The sequence below is a fragment of the Chelmon rostratus genome, chromosome 18 (genome assembly GCF_017976325.1).
Source record: "Chelmon rostratus isolate fCheRos1 chromosome 18, fCheRos1.pri, whole genome shotgun sequence".
NCBI classification, from domain to species: domain Eukaryota; kingdom Metazoa; phylum Chordata; class Actinopteri; order Chaetodontiformes; family Chaetodontidae; genus Chelmon; species Chelmon rostratus.
Window position 1 is genome coordinate 24857535 of NC_055675.1, and position 13708 is coordinate 24871242.

General features: G+C 44.3%; 2 protein-coding genes across 2 annotated transcripts in view; one reads left to right on the top strand and one right to left on the bottom strand.

The window, feature by feature from the left end:
- The first annotated feature begins 2787 nt into the window (after positions 1-2787).
- Positions 2788-9870, top strand: LOC121622216 (ankyrin repeat and SOCS box protein 2-like). Its single transcript, XM_041959119.1, has 10 exons — positions 2788-2861; positions 3425-3754; positions 5528-5638; positions 6272-6441; positions 6523-6678; positions 7275-7520; positions 8176-8347; positions 8657-9239; positions 9405-9558; positions 9702-9870. Exons 2-10 carry the CDS (start codon positions 3432-3434, stop codon positions 9839-9841), a joined length of 2055 nt encoding a protein of 684 aa, XP_041815053.1. The 5' UTR covers positions 2788-2861; positions 3425-3431; the 3' UTR covers positions 9842-9870.
- Positions 9871-12307: 2437 nt separating this feature from the next.
- The window catches only part of LOC121621849 (E3 ubiquitin-protein ligase TRIM50-like), a 10387-nt gene continuing 8986 nt past the window's right edge, over positions 12308-13708 (bottom strand). The window contains exons 8-9 of the mRNA XM_041958525.1: positions 13170-13351; positions 12308-13021 (exon numbers count right to left, since the gene is read on the bottom strand). Of these exons, the coding sequence (XP_041814459.1) occupies positions 12650-13021; positions 13170-13351 (554 nt within the window). The 3' untranslated portion in view covers positions 12308-12649. The remainder of the gene's footprint in view (positions 13022-13169; positions 13352-13708) is intronic.

Here is a 13708-nt window from a genome sequence, read left to right on the forward strand (position 1 = left end):
ATGACTTATTTGAACAACGTGTAAACTTTCCATCTGACTTTTGTTTTTTATCTTTACTGAACAGCTAACATGCATTGTCCTTTTTAAAACTTACTTTATGCATTAAACTCGTGGTTAAGGTGGACTGAGTGTTTTGATACTTTCACAGTAAATATGTAGCATGCTGAGCTGCTTTATAGTCCACAACGATCTGGAAATCTCACTTTCTACAACATGGGACCTTAAAAAGGCTTCACCACAGTCAGTGGTGTAGAAGTTAATTCTTCTCATTCACAACTCCACGAAAACACTACACACATTTTTAAAGCGTGTTTTTAAGACACACAGAAATATTAAAGAATCCTCCAGATTCAATCAATTAGAAAGGTGTTTGTGATCTGTCTCAGTTCTCTGGATCTTCTGCAGAACAGATATCAGCTCTGTGTGTTTGACTGTGTTGGCTTCAGGACAGAGGAAATAACACACCGCTGACCTCCAGTCAAAGTCACCAAGCTCACATTTACCAGTAGGTTCAGCCAAATTTAAAGAGGTCGACCTAAAATTACCTGCTGCTGTTTACATACAGAGCAGTTATTTATCCCAGTAACTGTAGATTAAATGTGAAACACTGCTGCTACATCAGTCTGAAAGAGACTTCTGCTGAGCTTTAATCAAATATATCAATACTTCATCATTTCATTGGTAAAAACAGCGAACATCCAGACAAACTGTCTGTAGTCTTGCTCTTGCTCCTTCTTGCCCATCCTCGGGGCAGATGATGAGTTGAGTCAAGTCAGTTTTATATATGTAGCCTCACATCAGAAATCAAGAATGCCCTCTGTCAATAGAGCCTTGATTTAGACCCCCAAAAACCCTCAGGGAGAGCAACAGAGGAGGGATCCTCTTCAGGATGGACACACAGGAAATAGATGTCATGTGTCCAGACGAGATCAACCAAAAAATCACAGGATGGTGACAAAAATACAGATATATGAAGCCTGTGACACAAGAGTGAAGAGAAGGATCCAGGAGGGCATTTAGCAGCTTCAGGTATCACCAGACAGGAAGAACCTGAGTCACATGACCTCCTCACCACAATGGAGACCTGGAAGAAGGACAGACCACACAAACACTGAAGAGACAGCACAGAGAGAGAGACAGACAGACAAATTGGCTATTGCAATGTCCTTCAGTGTTTTCATACCGGTAATCTGATCTGTGACGATTCTTCGAGACAAACTGACTCTGGAACAGGTTGACGTTGTCCGGTGCTCGCAGCTCCACAGCAGCAACAAGGCTCTCCTTCAGAAAACCTCCTTCTGAACGAGGCTTTAGCTTCTTAGCTGCTAAATTGCGCAGCACAAACCTGCCTGCAGAACACAAAGTGCCATTTGTACTCAATTAATTTGCTTTGGCCCAAAATAGTTTGGGGTCTGGACAGGGATGGCATGGCCATCTGGCATACCACACTGTCCCGGTGGGCCGGTGTCTAGTGGGGGCTGGTCAGCAGGTACTTCTTTTCCCCCACATAATTGGCCGGCCTGTTCAGTGACCCATTGTCCAGTTGTTGACACATCCCATTGGTTAACTGTCAGTCAGGGCTGGGAAAAACAACCACCGAAAAAATGCCCCGCTGACACCGAAAAGCATCAAATGAAAAAAATTAAAGCACTGGAAGTGGAGGCCTCCAAATGCACCTAAATAACTGTGTTATTTGGTCTTGCAGCAGCAACAGGGGCTGGACTGCCAGCAGCAGCATCTGACCATGCCTGATCCTGGCACTACCCCCCCGGCTTCAGACTACTTATTGCAACTTCATCACCAGCAGGCAGTAACAGGTGGGGGAGAGTGAGATAATATATATATATATATATATATTATACAAGCAAAATGAAATGTGACTATATAAAAGAAAAAATATGCAGAGGACAGTCCAGAACAGAACCAGGTCTCTTTCTGTCCCTCTCAGAGCTTCCACAGCCCCAGCAGACCACTGAGTAAAAGACTGCAGAGTCAACCACAGAGTCATAGAAAGTCCTCAGTAATGTCCTACATACTCCAAAGGACCTCAGTCTTCTCAGCAGATGGAGACGACTTTGGTCCTTCCTGTACAGGACATCACTGTTAGTGGACCAGTCCAGTTTATTGTTGAGGTGGACACCAGGTATTTGTACTCCTTCACAATCTCAATGTCAGGTCCCTGGATGCACAACGGTGTAGTCTGTGCTTTCCGTCTATCACCATCTCCTTGGTCTTGGGATTAACCAAAGAGACTATTCATTTGAAAAAGTCTAGGGAGTAAATGGGTCCAATCACAGACAACTCTTGGACAGTCCAGATATTAACAATGGACAGATAACAGATTAATTTGAGAAAAATCTTGGATTAAATCTGGAATGACGTGGGATTTATCTGTGACATATTTCTGAACAGATCTCAGATTTATTCAGCACCTCTCAGATCAACCTGGGGTCAGATTAATTTGGGGTTTATCTCATATTAATTTGGGTTAACCCAGGTTACATATTAACCTTGGATATATTAACTGCAGATCATTATGTCACATATACATATACATATAAAACATCATTTTTTGTGTTTAAAGTGTTTGAAAACATTTTATTCAGAGGTTCAGATAACTCTGATGATAACATCACAGTCAGTCTTCAGTCAGTATAGTTCAGATGGTCAACAAGATCAGACTGCAGGTCCTTAAAATAAACCTTAAGTAACCCACCCCCTCCAACTCCCACCCCCAACGCTGTCTACATAGTGTCATGTGCAGCCTCCATTACAGACAGACTGCAGAACAGACTGAAAGACAGATAAAACACATGGACGAGTATTAACTCAGAGGAAAGATATTTACAGACAAACAGGAGGTGAGTAGTTTACTCGTTCAGTCACATTCTGGTTTTATAATGATTGTAGTGTTCCTGTCAGCGACTGTCTCTGTAAAGTTCATGTTTTACCAGCTGTTTGCAGCTATTTGTGTGACTGTTCCACTACTTTGCTGGGTTGGCTTGTCGTTTTTCATACTGATGTCATTAGGTTAAAGACCAGCTGGTTTATTAAAGGAACAGACTGAGGAAATGATACCAAACCAACAGCACAAGATGATTTTTAGCACCCCCCGCAGGCTGCACAGTTCATTACAGCTCAATCAGAACTAATGTCTTTTTAAAACATATTTGCTGTTGCACAGTGGACTTTAATCATCTTTGACACATCCTGGCTGCACGTACACTGAGCTTTTTTGAGTTGAGTTGGATCTCCGAGCTGCCTGAGATAAACTCAAATACAACATCATATACTAAAAAGTATGAATACTCATATTTCTACAGTTCACCACTGAGGACAGAGTTTCTTTAGTCAGCGGGGGTGAAAATCTGCAGCTGTTTGATCTGATTGAACACTTGTTCTTCTCGACTCTCTGACCTCACAGCTTCATCATGGCAGCAGCCGGCATCTCTCGCTCTGGATCGGCAGCTCCCAGTCTGGCCTTCGAGGATTATTCCCTCTACAGCAACTTGAGCGATGACGAGCTGATGCAACTCGCTATCGAGCGCAGTCTGACCGACACCCACTGCAACACCAGCAACGCCAACGCCGCCGCTGCCGCCACCACACCTCATCACAGACCTGACAGCAATAACCTGCGCCCTGCAGCCAGAAACACCAACCAACCCAGCCCCAGCTCCCAAAACCCACCTCCAACCCAGACCTCTGCACACTACAGTTCTCCAAATCCTCCGAGTGAAAAACCTCCCGATCCGTATGTCACCACACACAGTTTTTACTCTCCTCCCCCATGTGTTAAAAAACTGTGTCTTGATGATTCTTGAGTATTTTGCTGGCCAAAGTGATACAGATGTGAGTCCAGGGGAGAATGGACTCTGTATTGATGATTAATGTACAGCACAATTATTCACCATTATTACGATGATTTACTGTTGAGGCACATTCATTTTGTGGTCTGAGAAGGTAAAAAGTAATGAACAAATACAGAGATATGAATCACAAATAGGACAGATGATCAAAAAAAGTAAATAAAGACTCGCTCATGGATCAGAGAAGGACCGTCATCTGCCTCCTACGAGGAAACAAGGACACATCCACAATAACAACAGAGTTAACTCTCTGAAGCTTCATCGACACAAACTGGATGAATTAGAAATGAAACAAACTGCTTTACCTGCTGATAACAGGGAACTAAAGCAGTGTCTCAGTCCCCCACAAGGGGGCACAACAGGCTTTCTAACATTAAGTCCTCTGTCAGAGTCCTCTCCAGACCTCAGATCAGATCTACAGACAGAGTTTAATGTCTCGGTGAGTTTTCTTATATCAGGCAGATGAAGGTCAAACAGGCTCGTCAAGCAAAACAAAGGCAGCAGAGCTGGTGGCGAACGAATTAACTGGGCCTGAATACATCCCATAATAATGACCTAAACTAAAACAGGGAAGAGCAGGTGATGCAGGACAGCAGGGACAGAGAGTTAAAAAACACATCTTTTATCCATAACCACTTACAACTTTTGTTTCAATCCATTGCATTTATTTTTCAGTATTTCTCAAGAACTTCCCATTGATGGAAACATATTTTCTATAATGTAAAAATACACAGTCTACTTCTTATTTCATATTGTTTGTTTTCCATTGCCTTTGCTATTTCCTATTTTCATTGATGCTGCGATTAATAAAGTTGATCTTATCTCATCTTCATCATTTATGAAGAGAGGAAGAAAACAGTCCTAACTGATGTTTGATCCAACTTTTAGGAAAAAGATTGAAATCATTTCATTAACTTTCTATTTGTGCTGCTTTTTATTTTGTCCTGACCTGTTAGGAGTCACCCCGACAGGGTGGTCAAAGATCCTCTGAGAGGACAGATGTTCATTGATGACAGTGGTCTTATCACTCTAAAGCACTGTTTTCATAAACAGTTTAGATTTATTTGTGACTGACCTTGTGCAGGATGGAAAAGAGACCACGTGTCAAAAAGACTGTTCCAAACTTAAAGGAACAGACAAGATGGTGAAAACAAAAGGCTGCAGTGATAAAACAAAGTGTTTTACAGCCTGCCTCTCTCTAACCCTAACCAACACTCAGAGTCTGGTTTCCATCATTTTCCCATAGACTTACATTAATTTCCTGGAGACTTACTCTAACCATAGCCACTATGGTTATACTAATAACTACTAATGTAGCCCTAATCTGTGGACACTTGGGCATGTGGACAGGGGGAGCTGGGAATTGGACCACCAACCCTGTGATCAGTGGATGACTGAGCCACAAGCATGAAATGCACAACCAGCAACATCTGCAGTTGGCAAAGTTTGACCAAAAGATAAATGGCACACAATAAATGCTAAATGTGACACTTTATGATAAAAGGATGTGAGGGCTACAGTGATAACGAGTTATCCTGTTTTTTATTGTATGCACTTTTTTTTCTTGTCAGTGTCCCTGAACTAAACCCAGTCCTACTCTGAGGTACTACTCCTACTCTGTGTTTTGATTGGCTGTTGTCTTGGTGGTGTTGTGACAGGAAGACCTTTGATGGAACAGTCAGTCGCTTCGTAACGGGTTCTGGGAAGAAGATGATGGTGTATCGCAGAGCTGACGGGAGTATGGTCCACATGGTTCCAGAACCTGAAGAGTGAGTTAAGCTTTGTTAACCATCTCTGCACATGGAATGACCTCATAGCGACCGTTTGCCCTTATTGTGGTGCCGATGGATTGTAGATTTTGTAGATTCACACTATCTGGCTTTGAGCAGCAAAAATGGGCGATGAGGAGTGCTCAAAGAAATGACTTCAACTTGAACTCAGAATGGCTTTATTCCAGTTTCTAAAGTTTCCAAAAACAAATCTGTCCTTAAATGAGAGGTAGTGTATGCAAAATACAACAAGAGAACAGCATCAAAGACCAGACATTAAAATCTACAAGCCTCCAATCAGCCATACCTTGCCCTCTCTCGGCCAGGCCTTCATCCCCAAACAGCCCACTGGATAAGCCCTGAGGAGTTGTAGACAGAATAGGGTCAGTGCAGGACAACCTTCGAGCACACCGGCCTTTTAACTGTAAACCTCTGTCAACCAAAGAATAAACACACACTTTCTCCCCCCAAATAATTAATGCATGATTAGTAATAATGTAGACTGAAACAGCTGTAAACAAGCATCCATCAGCTGGATGAGTCATTAAACACAAACTGTGTGTGTTTGAGCCTCATATCAGAGAGACGGGGGGGGGGGACGAGATCGGTGGCTGATGGACATTTTCCCCGCAGGGAGGAGGAGCCTCTGTTCAGTGCGATCCATGTTGGTGATGTGAGCAGAGTGAGAGCATTGGCGACGCGTCCAGGAACGAACCTGATGCTCCCGAGTAAACCAGGATGGCTCGCCATTCACCAGGCAGCGTGGTCCGGCCAGGACACCTGTCTGAGAGTACTGCTGTCAGGTAGACAGAAACCTAAACACACACATACACACACAGACCTCACAGTCCAGAAAAAACAAATCCTCTGTCGTCTCGTCTCAGCTCAGCCAGGGATGATCAACAAGCGAACTGAGCGCGGCGAGTCGGCGCTGCTGGTCGCAGTCAGCAAAGACCATCTGCGATGTGTCGAGGTGCTGCTGGAAAACGGAGCCGATCCCAATATCCCAAACTACGACCGAGAGACTCCGCTCTACAAAGGTAAAACTGACAGAAGGTGACGCGAGCGTCCCATCAAAGCGTTTGGCTTGAACACATCACAGCTTCAGAACCACAGTTCACCCGATGTCGTGCGTTGAGTTTACCGAAGGAGGAGAACGTCTCTATTTTTAAACCCCGGATTGTAACAGGAGCCATGAGTCTGCTATTCTGAGGGTACTAAGTTATGTTGTTTTAGTGCTCTGAGCGGTGCTTTGTCTCACATTTTTCAAACAGGACTTTATTGGAAACAAAACCAAGTAGGTACTAAGTGGTGACCAATCCTGATCCCAAAACCTAAACTCAGGGTATGACCTGATTCAAGTGCTGATCCTGACGCCGACATTCAGGTTATCTGCTGACACCAAACTGAACTGTGTTTGAGCAGTCCTCATGATCTACGATCAATGATTTTAACAGCTCGTCACAGAGCTTGATCATCTGTACTTAGGGTCTTAAAATAATGAGCTGTAATTCAGGGGGTCAGGTGTGGACAGAGGCTGGAGGAGATAGTGAGTATGTTTCTGTTGTTCCTTTTATAAACTCAGCTGCTGTGTTCGGGTGGCCTGTCACTAAACTCATTTTTTCTTCCCCTGCAGCCTGCGAGAGGAACAGTGCTGCGATGGTGGCAACATTACTGAACCACGGCGTGGCAGTGAACACTCACTGTATTCAGGGTTGGACTGCCCTACAGGAAGCCGTGTGTCGAAACAACATAGAGATCTGTGAAATGCTGCTGAAGGCCGGAGCCAAACACAACCTCAGCAACATGTACGGCATCTCACCACTGTTTACTGCAGCTCAGAGCGGGCAGCTCGCCGCGCTGCGCTACCTCCTCAGACATGGTACATAAAGTAGATGGTTTAGCTTGTTGCTCTACTACCGCTGCTACTGCTAGCCGCCAACTACAACTGCTAACTGCTTCTGCTGCGCACCAACAGCAGCTTGCTGCTGCTTCCTGTGGCTCAGAGAGCCTCAAACACAGTACACAAGGAGGATTGTTCATCTGAGCTTAGCCTTCAACTGTTCACACAAAGTTAACTGGTCATTATGAGCTAACTGTAAGTCCACATGAGCTCCCAGAGTCCCCAGAGAAACCCTAACACCATGACAACTGTTGTACACGTTCTGTGATTGAATGAATAGTTTTGCTGACATCGTGTGTGGAATGAAGAGCTGCACAAACTGATAAAACACATCCAATCAGACTGGATGATCCTCTCTGATATTTCCTGACACACCTGAGACACTGTGTGTTCAGAATGTTTCCTCTTCCTGTCAATCCCTGAGTCCTATGGGAAATGTTTTGTGTTGTTCAGTGTAATTCAGGTCAAACTTTGTTGAACTGAACTGAACCACATCACACAAAGGGACTACATTTACATCTGGTACTGACTTACAGGAACTGATTTTAGTCACTGGTTCCTCTGGTTGAAACACTAACCCCGGCCCTTCCTCCACCTTAACAATGAACCCTGACCTTTCTCCGTCTCCCTGCAGGTGCAGACATTAACACTCAGGCTGCTGATGGAGCTACTGCTCTGTATGAAGCTGCTAAAAATGGACACGAACAAGTTGTGGAGCTCCTCCTGTCTCAGAATGCTGATGCCAACAAACCTGGAAAGACTGGATTATTGCCTCTTCACATCGCCGCCCAGAGAGGAAGTGAAACGTAGGCACAGTGACCACGGTCTACCTTATTTTAACACGAGACCCCCTGTGGATCTCTAAAACTGTCTTCACAGGACAAGAGGAATTCAAATTTGTATTAACATTGTGTGACCCCTTTTAACCAGGAAATATTAAAACAAAATGTAAACAACCTTGTAAATACAGATGAGTCTCTCACAGTTACATCAAAACTGAACGCTGTGGGTCTCCTAATCAAAGCACATTTCAATTGTTATCGATAGATATCTTCCAATCAGTTCCGGGTTGGGGGTTGGTCTGGTCTAATTCCTGTGATGTTTCCCGTCTCCAGCATTGTCTCCATGTTGATCCCCGCCACTAGTAAGGCCAGAGTCCGGCGGACTGGCATCAGTCCGCTCCACCTCGCTGCTGAGCGTAACCGTAACGACGTCCTGGAGACTCTAATTGAAGCGGGCTTCGATGTCAATGCTCCGCTGTCTGAAGAACGTTCGAAGATGTACGAGGACCGCCGCAGCACGGTGCTGTATTTCTCCGTCATCAACAACAACATCGACGCTGTGCGCGTGTTGCTGGCAGCTGGCGCCAACCCGAACCTGGACATGTTCAGGCCGCTGATGGTGGCAGCGAGACTGGGCTGCATCCAGACCGTCACCCTGCTGGTGGAGCACGGGGCAGACATCAATGCCTGCATCCCCACACACCCCACCACCTTCCCTGCTGTCTACATGTTCTCCATGAAGTACCTGCCCATGTTCAAGTACCTGCTGGACCACGGGGGCCATGCCCTCTCGTGCTTCGACTGCGTCTATGGCAGCCAACCTCATCCACCAATCAAAACCACCAGATCAGAAAGGGATCACCTAAGCTACACTGACAGTGTCCTGCCAGAGACGCAGCAAACGAGAGGTGTTCAGGTGAACTGAGTCTCGTTTCAATCAATCAATCGATATATATATATGTGTGTGTGTCTGTGTGTGTCCTCTGATTGACAACTCAGTGATGAATTGACACTTTTATGATTGATAGTTCTGTGATTGGCGGTTCTGTGATCGATTGACAGTACTTTGTTTTAATGACAGTTCTGTGAGATGATCTCAGCCCCAAATATCTGTCGGTGGGCGGGGCCGATCATTGATGTGCTGTTGGACTACGTTGGTCATGTGCATCTGTGCTCCAGACTGATGGAACACCTGAACAGCTTCCACGACTGGAGCATCATCAAGGACAAAGCAGGTGAGTCAATGACTGATTAGAAACTGATAATTAACACGTTACCAGTTTGTTGTATGATTTCTTGGCAGTGTTAGCAGTTTGTCTTGGAGCATTTCAGTGATTTTAGCTGTTTTGGTTTTCCTGGTTCGTCTTGTTTCCTTCAGCACCTCCTCGGCCTCTGCTGCAGCTCTGCAGGCTGCAGATTCTGCAGCTGGTCGGACATCGACAGCTGAAGAAGTTACCGCTGCCTGGAGGTTTGATCCGCTTCTTGAAACATCAGGAGGGACCTGTGAATGACTGCTGAGCACAAACGGACAACCAGTTTAACCAGTTTATCCAGTTTACCAAAGGGAGAATTTTGGTTATTATTGATTACTGTCAGCTGCAGGGGCTGCAGATATAAACAGACTGAATGAACCCACATCTTGTTTCTTCTTTCCTCGTTGTTTTTGTTGTTGACAGACTGAATCCAGAATCCCAGGTCTTTCCAGATGTTTCCAGGTACAAAGACTCTGATGGAGAACCGGCTGGTTGAAGCTGACGTTCCTGCTGTGTTTTGGTTCTCATGTTTCTCAGCTGTATAAGTCAAATAAAAGCTAATGCTAACTGCTGAAAGTATGACCCATTTCCAAAAAAGTTGGGACTAAAATGTAAATAGAAGCAGAATGTGATGATTTGTAAACAGTGAAAACCTCATATCTCACTGAAAATAGCACAAAGACAACGTATCAAATGTTGGAACAGAGAAATTTCATTGTTTTTGAAAATGATCATCTTGTCATCATATTACCTGTTGCCAGGTAACGAAATTCACTGTAAGATGGTCCAGCAGCTGTTTTCTTTCAGCATTTCACAACTTGTCCAGTCTTTTGCTGCCACTGTCCCAACTCTTTGAAACATCAAATTGTAAATGAGGATATCAGAGATTATTTTAGTTTCAACATTTCATGTGTTGTCTTTCTGTTTCCTTTTACATTTTACACAGTGTCCCAGCGTTTTAGGAAAAGATTCTGCTGAGTGTATCAGGTGCTTCCAGGCATTTGCATGTTCTCAGGGAGCTTAACTGTCTTCTATAATGGATGAAGTCCCTCCTGAACACCCCCTGAATGTTCCTTTGTTAACAAGGAAAGTGCTTTGTAAATAAAATTTTCTGATACTTATGATCAACACCATAGCAACCACTCAGCAACCTTTTGGAAACATATCATCCAGTTCATCACCCAGAATAACTGCGAGGATCCACACGAGGCCGCAGCTCATAATTCACCTCCAGGTGGTTCATGCCTTTTTGTAGCTTTTGCTTAGATAAGTATTATATTTTCATTATTATGTAATATATTAGATAAGTGTAATCTGTCATATTTTAAATTGCAGGACTGCAGACTACACCTCGCAGAGACTGAGGAGTGATTGTGCTTCTGCATATTCTTCTGTGATACCTCCTGATTCAACTGTTTACCTTTGCTGTTTTTAGATAATCTAAGGAGGTGGTGCGATATGATTATGAAAGTATGTTAAAAATAATGGAATTGCCTGCTTTAATCAAAGGATTTGACAAAAAACATGGATTCCATTGAAGTGAAGTGACAGATGCAGTGTTTTTTGTTTGACAAGGCTGCATACCTGCAAATATTTGAAGAAATGGGCATGTGGTCGATCAAATGTAGTTTGTCTCCAAGAATCTGTTGTCTCGAATGTATCCGTTAAAAGTTTTTGTCACTTTTACGGCTTGAAGATCTCTAATGCTGGACTGAGAACAAGATGAACATTTTGCCACCTGTGATCTGTTGGTGTGTATCAAGATTTTGCTCCTTTGAAATGTCATTGGTGAGTTTGAACATATCTTAAAAACAGGGTGGATTTGGAAATTGTGCTGACTTTGTCATTTTTGTGTGGCCTCATCTACTGTTTCATTCTGCCACTGACTGTGGTTCTTATCTTATCTTATCTCATTTTATCTTATCTTATCTTGTGGTGGTCTGGGTAGACTAACGTGTTGTTTCAGTGTGAGTGTGAATGCATAGTATTTCTAGCTGCTGGGAGAAGTCACTATTCTACTGTGAACCCCACTATAATTTAACCAAAACTCCAGTGGCATCCTCTGTGGATCTGTTGGCTCTGAATGCAAACTGGTGAGGGTCCAGGCTGGCTGGGATGTTGTCTTTGATGTGTGGTACGCTTCATCAGAATGGGGATGAGTTCCATGGGCAGTAGTTGTTAGTACTAGATACTGCAGACTTTTTAGAGATGATGGAAAGAATATTGGATTTTTTTCAATTCTAAAAGCCCAAAAGTAGCCAAATTAGCAACAGAAAAAGAGGACATGGTGTCTATGAGCACTGGCCTTCACTCGTTATACTTCAAAGTACGTTGCCTGTCCTGAAACCTGAGTTCCACCTGTGTTCATGGGTCAATCATTGGGGTCGTAATTGGGTAAGTAATTTGATTTGAACTAGGTTAAATCAACATAAAAAACATTTTTAACACGGCCTCTCCGACATACTGATCATGGGCTTGCAGAGCGAAATACTTTGGTCCACAGGACAAAGCAAAATGCTGGTGAGACAGTGGCTCAACAAATTAAGTGCAAAATATTCCAATGGTCTCGATGGTACGGGTGTAAGTCGGAGCAGGCAACACATTGAATCAAAGCACATAAAATATTGAATCAAAGCTGGTAACTTCATTTAAAAAAAGCATGTTACAAACTGAATGTGTTTTTGAATTGGTCCAACAATTCTTTTATTATTTTTTTATGTGACTAATTCTGAGGAAATCCACTCTAACCCTAACACAACATCATGATGATGATTTAAGTTAAGTTTATTTCCTGAGCAGCAGACAAGCCTTCTTAATTAAAACAAAACAAACTGTTGAATCTGTTGATGGTCGTTTACTACTATACTAGCATATACTACAATACTAGTATATACTACTGTACTAGTATATACTACTATAGCCTCCACTATTTAAACCAGCTAGATTCACCCTGCTGTGGGGAATTTAAGCAACAACCTTCCCGTCATGAGACGGTTGTCTGAGCTTTAGATCACAGAGTAAAGAATGACTGAAGAGTCAGAGAACATGATAAACCTGTTTCATAAAGGAGGGCTCACTCTGTGTGAGGCTGGGGAAGGACCAGGGGGTGTTTGTTGTCTCCTCGGTCATGCCAGCAGACATCCAGCAGGGGGTAAACTTTTCCCTGCACCCCGAGCCTGAAGCTGTAGATGAAGCCCAGCTCGTCAGGACTGTCAATGTTATAAAAGGTTAGACCTCTGCCCTCATAGTCCAGGAAGAGCCCCACCCGGCGGGGGGGACACAACACTGGCAGGACCACCCTGGGTGAAGTGAAGGCTTCATAAACCCCGTCCTTCAGTCCAATCAACCACACTCCACTCTCTGGATTCTTCACCAGTTTGGTCTTCCGATTGGTTGTTCCTTTGATCAATCCCAGACGCCATTTAGGTTTGTTGCCCACCTCCACCTGGACGTGAAGAAGAGGCGGACAGAATCAGAAACAGAGCGGCGGGATATATCGACTGTAAAAGCACGATAAAAACAATCTGCTGCCGTTCAGCGTCATTAATCTCCTCGGGTGAAACACGTGACCACACATGTACAGCGGCGTTTACCTCCCAGTAGTGTTTGCCGGAGGAAAAGCCCCGGTTGGCCAGGACACAGTAGCTGTAACTGAACCTCTCTGGATTATCCGGAAGCCTCCGCAGCACAGCCCCCCAGGCCACTACTGTGTCCCCACGATGGAGCTCCAACATCGGGTGAGCAGTTTGAGGATCCAGTTTCAACAGCTCTGGTGCTGGAGGAAGAAAAATGAAGACACCGGGAAGAGACAGACAGACAGGCAGGCAGACAGACAGACAGACAGGCAGGCAGACAGACAGACAGGCAGTCAGACAGACAGACAGACAGGCAGGCAGACAGACAGGCAGACAGACAGGCAGGCAGACAGACAGGCAGGCAGAGACAGACAGACAGACAGGCAGAGAGAGACAGACAGAGAGACAGACAGACAGACAGAAAGACAGAGAGACAGACAGGCAGACAGACAGACAGACAGACAGACAGAGAGAGACAGACAGAGAGACAGACAGACAGACAGACAGACAGGCAGGCAGACAGACAGACAGACAGACAGACAGACAGACGGACAGAC

Excerpts from the sequence above, each read along its gene's own strand:
- LOC121622216 (XM_041959119.1), top strand. The coding sequence starts at position 3,432 with ATGGCAGCAGCCGGCATCTCTCGCTCTGGATCGGCAGCTCCCAGTCTG. Across the intron at positions 6,442-6,522 it reads TCTGAGAGTACTGCTGTCAG|CTCAGCCAGGGATGATCAAC; the intron begins GTAGACAGAAAC and ends GTCTCGTCTCAG. Across the intron at positions 7,521-8,175 it reads GCGCTACCTCCTCAGACATG|GTGCAGACATTAACACTCAG; the intron begins GTACATAAAGTA and ends GTCTCCCTGCAG.